An 8,080-nucleotide genomic window follows, 5' to 3' on the forward strand; every position below is an offset into this window, starting at 1 on the left:
GTTTTGGAGATACATTTTTCTTCCTATCTTCTCTGAGAAGAGACTCAATTTGCATGTTGTGATTCTGTCTGTTCTTTCCTTGCAGCTTCAGAACTTTTATGAGACATCTTCTTTGGATGAAATAATAGTTACATCGCTTGAGAATTTCCCTTATCAACACATATGTTTTTCTTTCTGATGTCTTGAGCATCCTTAAGATTTCTTTTTGATCCACAAGCTCCTTTTGTGATATTTAGATAATGTCCTTAGAGTTTTTTGAGCAAGAATTCTTTTGTGATATTTCCTAATCCCGGAGTGTCTTTGTTCTTCACAGTTTCTGATAACACTGAGAGTGAGAGTATGGATTTGTTTTCTACTCAGTGTGGTTTTTCTCCTTCTGAATCTCTCTACACGGTTAAGTAGTTGCTAAGTAGAAGTTAGTTAATTAATAGTATGATCCTTTATAAATGAAGTAACACATATTTGTAATACCCTCAATTCCATTTCAATAACACTTCTCTCTCTCAATTGCTCTTTATTCTTTTCTATTTTCCTCGATTTGCAAATAACTTGTAATTCAAGTTAACCAACAAATACTTGATTTATAAAATTTAGAAAAGTGATTACTAATTTACAAGTGTGTCTTAAGTATTATTGTAATATAACATTAGTATTCTTCACATGGCATCGACAAGCTACCCATAGTCATGTCATGACCCTATAAATAAGACACATTTTCTGCAGACTCAAGCACAAACTTCAAACACATAAAGCTCTAATATCAGTAAGGGAAAAAAATGAACCCCCTTCGTTTCTTAGCTACAGCTTTGTGCTGTGCTGCAATTGTGTTTGGAGGATTAACCTTCCCCTCAAATGCACAACTTGATCCATTTTTTTACATTCAAACTTGTCCCCAATTGCATTTTATTGTATATGAAATCTTATTCAACGTTGCTCAGACAGATGCCCGAATGCCTGCTAGTCTCATCAGGCTCCACTTTCATGACTGCTTTGTTCAAGTATGTATCCATACATATATTTCTCTCATAAGTGCTTTTATACATAAGTTATTTTTGTATCAAAAGATTAAATAAACTTAACTTATTTTTGTATAACAGGGTTGTGATGCATCCGTTTTGTTGAACACAACTGATACCATTGTGACTGAACAAGATGCCTTCCCAAATATCAATTCCTTGAGAGGTTTAGATGTTATAAATCAGATTAAAACTGCAGTAGAACGTTCTTGTCCAGACACAGTTTCTTGTGCTGATATTCTTACACTTTCTGCTGGAATATCTTCTGTTTTGGTAAATATCCTTATCTAACTATTTTCAGTTTCAACAAATGAGTTTTCACATAAACTCATAACATTTTTATTAACTAATTTATGTTCACAGACCGGAGGTCCAGGTTGGTTGGTTCCATTGGGAAGAAGAGATAGTTTAACCGCAAACCAAACCCTTGCTAATCAAAATCTTCCAGGTCCATCTTTCAGTTTACCTCAACTGAAATCTGCTTTTGCTAATCAAGGTCTCACCACACTTGATCTAGTATCACTCTCAGGGGCTCACACATTTGGAAGATCACGTTGCGGTTTATTCAGTGATCGATTGTACAACTTCAACAGTACCGGCAAACCTGATCCAACTCTCGATCCAGCTTACTTAAAAGTATTGCAAAAACAATGTCCTCAGGACGGACCTGGAACTAACCGTGTCAACTTGGATCCAACGACTCCTGATACATTGGACAAAAACTTCTACAACAATCTTCAAGTTAAAAAGGGTTTGCTTCAAAGTGACCAAGAATTGTTCTCAACACCAGGTGCAGATACCATTAGCATTGTCAACAAATTTGCAAATAACGAAAATGCTTTCTTTAAGAATTTTAGGAAGTCAATGATTAAAATGGGAAATATTGGTGTGCTTACTGGAAAGAAAGGTGAAATTAGAAAACAGTGCAATTTTATTAATAAGAAGAAGAAATCATCTGAGTTGGATATTACTAATGGGGATTTGGTTAGTTCAATGTAAGTGTTTTGAGGGTTATGTTATTAGTTGAAATAAAGAAGCCATAGCTAGGTGGTGTACATTTGTGTGTCGTAAGCTTTGTGTGTGTGAGATAATCTTCTTTTATTTGATGTTTTAAATAATATTCACTCTTTCTATTACAAGCTCTCTGTATTTATTTGTTCCTTCAGTAAAGTTATATTGGGTACATATTTATTGTGGAATATTTTGGTATCTTTGAATTTGGATAGACAACCATTTTATTCAATGATAAGTTATCTTTTAATTTTATATATTTAAAAAATTAATAATTTATATTAATTTACAGTAAAGCTACCGAAGAAATATTAAATATATAAGAGAAATAATTCATCCTCTGGTTGTTTTAAGGTTTTGGGGAAATACCATACAATTACAATGGGAAAATACTAATTTTAAAATGAGCCTTGGGTGTTACCAAAAAACTTATAAAGAAAAATTCGACTCTAACTAACAATTAAAGGGCCTAACATATTAGGGCAAGGCTGCGAATTGGGAAGGCAAAAAAAATTACAACGTGAGAGCTCAATTTCTCATTTCAAGAGTAACTTTAACAATTAAATTAAATAAGCTTTTACATTATTCTGATTCTCATTTTCACACTCAAGTTAAGAAAGTATGAAATTAAATAAGCTTACTATATTTCGATTGTCATTATCACACTTAAATTATGGTCTATTTTGATAACGAATCAGCAATAATTAATAATTGATGAGATGATGCAGAAGAGTCTTTATGTAATGGAGTAGATTTAATACAATAGTGCAAAGATGGATATGCAAATTAAACTAACACTCAAATGGTTCAAATTAGTAAGAGAACGAGAAATGAAGTGAATTACGAATTAAAAATTTCATGTGAGATGTTTTATATGTGAAGAGTAGTTAGAGACATTCTCTATAATTTCAAGTGAAATGACGAAGGTCTTCCGATAATATTTCACAGTAGGTTGTGTCCCTTAAATTATGTGTATTTTGGTGGTTTTCACCTCCATTTTAATGTTATTTTGTCATTAAAAAGTATTATGTGTTAATGATTATATTTGTCTGATCACAAGTATAAATTCAAATTGTTTTATCTCTTACAAATGATTAAATAATTTTCATAATAGCTAAAACACTTATAATCCTAAATTCAAATTGTTTTATCTCTTACAAATGATTAAATAATTTTCATAATAGCTAAAACACTTATAATCCTTCCCAAACTTGTTAAGTCTCGTTCATTTCATCATTAAAAGATAATAAGTATAGTTTCTCAACTACATGTACTGTTAGGATGCCAAGTCAAGAATTCTAATAAAACCATAAAAAAATTTAAAATTGATAAAAATTATAAAATTATCTACAAAAATAAAGACATTTTTCATTCATTTGATAATCCTAATCTTTATGAGGGAAAGTAGAAAATGACAACCAATTGGATTTAAATGCTTCAAGCACATTCAGAGTCTTTTTGCATCTGAGTATGAGTATTGACTAACTTTTGAATCTATAGATCTTCAAAGGTTGACCTCTTTAGAGTCTGTACTTTCAGAGATTGACTTTCTTTCGACTCTAGTATTTAGAAGTTGAGCACTTTAGAGTTTGATCATTAAATTCAGATCCTTCAAATTCTGGTTCTTTCAACTCCTCATTAATGTTCAATCTTGATGTCAGAACATAATTTCTATTACAAATTTTAGTCTATGGTCTGTCACACTTGAACAAACATTATTAAATTGTTCTTTAAATATTTTGTTATCATTAAAACCTTAGAAATATGGTACAAACCAATTTTATTCCAATAGGTTTTTGTCCCCCTCTTTCTTATTTCTTCTTATTTATATGTTTCTTCTTTTATTTATATATATATATATATATATATATATATAAAAGGGATCACATGACATAATTCTCTACCGCATATTTGTATTGTAAAATTTATCATTGGATTGAAAGTTATTACTATATAGATCATGTTTATAAAATTTAACATCAATCGAAAATCATTTGACATGTCAATGAGATGCATAAAAATTAACATGTAACAAAATTTAATGAAAACTGTTCATTTTTTATAATTCTCTTTAACATATCAAATTATTTTGATTGATGTAAAATTTTATGAACAAGATATATATGATAATAGCTTTTAATCCAACGGTTGATTTTATTATACAGATATGCAATAGAGAATTATAGGAGGTGTCATATTATTAAGTTTAACACTTTATTATTATTTGTTCTTGATATATATATATATATATATATATATATATATATATATATATATATATATATATATATATAATATATCAAGTATGAGGGTTTTTAAATAAAATTAGATTGATCAAGAGAGAAAAATAATAGTTATATTAATATTTTAATAAATAATTTAAATTTTTTTATTGATTAATCCAATTGTTAGAATTCAAGGATGTAGGACAAGTTAGAGATATCCAAGTATCTTTCCGGTAAAAGAAACCATCACCATAACAACTTTTTTCAATTTTTATATACATATTTGAATATGATATGAGGTGCAATAGATGGGATTTTGAAAGGTCAAGAGAACGAGCTATTTGCACGGAAAATTATGTGTCAGTTTAATTAACAACTCTTATAACCATTTTTCTTTGTCTTCTAGCTAGACTTTTAATTATCTAATTAAAAAATTTCGAAGGTTGATTAAGGGTAGATCGTGCGTCATGGATAAGATATTATATGATGTATGTATGAATACAGCATGCTGATGAGAACAAGATAAGGCAGTAGAATACAAACTTCAAACCCTATTCCGATGCTTAGAATATCCGTAATGTCTTATATAAATTACTATCAAGTATATGTTATTTAAGTTTAAATCTATTTGAAACTCCTGCAAATAATTTATTTGAATGACGCTTAAGATATTAATTTTAAATCATATGATTATTATTAAAAGTTCTCCGTTTTTATAATAACTAAAGTTTTTATTTGATATCTTCCCATATATATATATATATATATATATATATATATATATATATATATATATATATATATATATATATATATATATATATATTATATTACTTATAATTTTTTTTGCAAAACTAAAAAACTAAATATATATTTTCAAAGCATAAGAAATATATTTAAATTTATTGTTGTTTGAAAGAATATAATCCCACGTGTAAATTTTGTGAAGATATTATCAATATACAAATAACTAATTGCAACAAAGAAATTTTGAACCGTTTACTTTCAATGTTTTCTATTTTAAAATTCACTAGTTGTTGCCACATTGTTCTTCAATATCTTAATTAAAATTTTAAAACAAATATAAATTTAAAATATGAAAACTGAAAATTTTTCAAAAGTAAACTTAACCTTATTCATAATTTTTTTCTCCTAAACTATTTCTTAAAATTAATTTATAAAATAATTTTTAAAAAACTAAAAACTAAAATTTATTTGAACTAGTATTTAATCTCTACAATTATTGCAAGCATAACCTTAAATATAAATTATATTTAGTGCCTGAAAAATAATCATCCAGATGTGCTAACCAAGTAATCATGTCCGGTGTTAAATAATGACTAGTTTGAATAGCGGCTAATTTATACAACGACTAATTTGAATAATAGTTAGTTCGACTTTGAAAATCCATAATCTGCCAACCACCAAATCGGTTCAAATTTTGTTCTCCCTGCAAAAACAATGCCCGTTATGATGCAAAGCTTAAGCCGTAATCAGATAATTAGTTCAATGGAAAAGGCCAGTAGAAACAAATGTCCCTTAAAAGCCTATCACATATGACTATTGTTCAAGATATGAAACCATTCATAAGACTCTGCTGAATACTTTAGTTATTAAGATTCAGGAATACTTTTATATATCTAACCAAGTATTTAGACCAGGGAATGCAACCAAACTAAAAGTAAAATATCTTTCCTACTCCTACTAATCCTACGGGTATGACACTAATATAAGAAGATATTGTTAAAATATATGAGAATTATATAATCAAACCAATATTCATGAAATGTTTTCTTAGATTATCACTAAGAATCTGTTTCCATATTTTCTTATTTTCATGATTTGTTTCCCTATTTAATTAGATTAAAATTGTAGTATTAGTAAGTTCTGTCAATAATAATAACATAAAGCACATCAATCACATTGCTAGCACTATGATTTTCTTATTTTGGACACTGCTTTCTCCTCACTTCATACCAAAAAGGAACCCAATATCATCAACACAATATATTTAATTTCAGGACTGATGACATGGCGTTCACTAAAACCATAAGCTCGAGAGTAAAAAAATGAAGGGGTGAGAGAAGAGATAATATATCGCAATAACTCGAGCGGGATAAATTGTTTTTTTACCTGTTCAAGTACTTCCCTTGACCCATGTAACAATGAAGCACTTGAACAATGATAAAGAGAAAAGATGAACTGGATGGAGAAAATTTAAATAAAAAAATTATTATTTTACAGGGCAGTGACAAAAGTTATATACGTAGGCATAAGACTTTATATTATTTTTAAATAATAAAAAGAAAATTTCTTCACCCACCTCCTAACCTTCTTGCCCACCCCCGGTGAATTTACCACACTACCCCTTGTTTCGGAAGTTCATTTCCGAAAAGGTACTTTTTTTGTTAAAAAATGTGTTTTCGAAAATGTATCTCCGAAAACGTGTTTTTTTTAATATAAAATATTGATTTCGGAGAAATAAAGTTACTTTTCAGAAAATGTGGTGTTTTCGGAAGTTCATCTCCGAACGCACCCCCTTTGGAGGAATTCGGAAATGAACTTCCGAAATATTCCAAGACCAAATTGGTCTTGGAATGTTTCGGATATACACTTCCGAAATAATTAATAATTATTAAAAAAATTAAAATCAAGGTGAATCATTACAATTAATAAGTATAAAATCAAGGTGAATCAATAAAATGAAGGTGAATCAATAAAATCAAGGTGAATCAAAACATCCTAAACTATTTAAAAGTTAAAAATTATTTTACTAACTTATATAAATCAAAAACATTTTAGTCCCATAAGTAAATTTTGAATTATATAGAATTAAATATAAAATTTATTCATTAAATAAAATTAAGACAAAATCTTTTTTTAATTTTTTTAAACTAAAGAAAAAATTATCTCATTTTTAATTATGAATCAGAATAGAAACATATAAATATATAATAAGAATTATTAATTTTGTAAGTGAAATATATAAATATATAATATATAAATATATAATAATTAATATATAAATATATAAATATATAATAATTATTATAAATTAAAACACTCATTTTTTTAATTTTTATAATTATTATATAAATATATAAATATATTTATAATTAATATATAATAATTATTATATAAATATATAAATATATAATAATTTTTATAAATATATAATAATTATTATAATTATTATATAAATATATAAATTAAAACACTCAATTTTTTTTAATTTTTTTGGTAAATACATAATGATTATTATAAATATATAAATATATAAATAAAAAATTATAACTCATTTTGTAAGTGAAATTATTTTAATTTTTTTAATTAAAATTATTTTAAATTTTAAAATATGAATCAGAATAAAAATATATAATAATTATTATTCATAACTAATAAATTATATCAAAATATATAATTATTATTATTTATTACTCATAAATTATATCAAATTTATAATATATAAATTAATTCATATCCTAAAATTAATTTTTGGATTTTTTAGATTTTTTTTTTTTTCGGAGATGCATCTCCGAATTAATTAAAATCCCAATTTTTGGGATTTTTTCGGAAATGCACTTCCGAAGTCTGAAAAAATTTAGAAAAAAAAATATTTCGGAAATGCATTTTCGAAGCAGGGGTAAAATGGGATTTTCGCTGGGGGTGACCCCCATAGGGAGGTGGGTAAAGAAAAAACCTAATAAAAATTTTGATCTCTCCAATTTTTCTGCAAACAATCAATTTTAATATTTTATAGAGATAATACAAAAGATTCTAATAGAATACTATCGATGTATTGTGTGCTAATATCTTCCTTTTGTATAA

The 8,080-nt window shown here is 26.7% G+C and overlaps 1 protein-coding gene across 1 annotated transcript; it reads left to right on the plus strand.

Annotated features, from left to right (window-relative positions):
• The first annotated feature begins 758 nt into the window (after positions 1–758).
• On the plus strand, positions 759–2,191 carry LOC131622422 (peroxidase E5-like). The gene is made up of 3 exons (XM_058893452.1): positions 759–998; positions 1,098–1,289; positions 1,380–2,191. The coding sequence occupies exons 1-3, from the start codon at positions 777–779 to the stop codon at positions 2,013–2,015; spliced, it is 1,050 nt and encodes a 349-aa protein (XP_058749435.1). The 5' UTR covers positions 759–776; the 3' UTR covers positions 2,016–2,191.
• The last annotated feature ends 5,889 nt before the right edge of the window (positions 2,192–8,080 follow it).

This window comes from Vicia villosa, unplaced genomic scaffold (genome assembly GCF_029867415.1).
Source record: "Vicia villosa cultivar HV-30 ecotype Madison, WI unplaced genomic scaffold, Vvil1.0 ctg.000030F_1_1, whole genome shotgun sequence".
Lineage (NCBI taxonomy): Eukaryota > Viridiplantae > Streptophyta > Magnoliopsida > Fabales > Fabaceae > Vicia > Vicia villosa.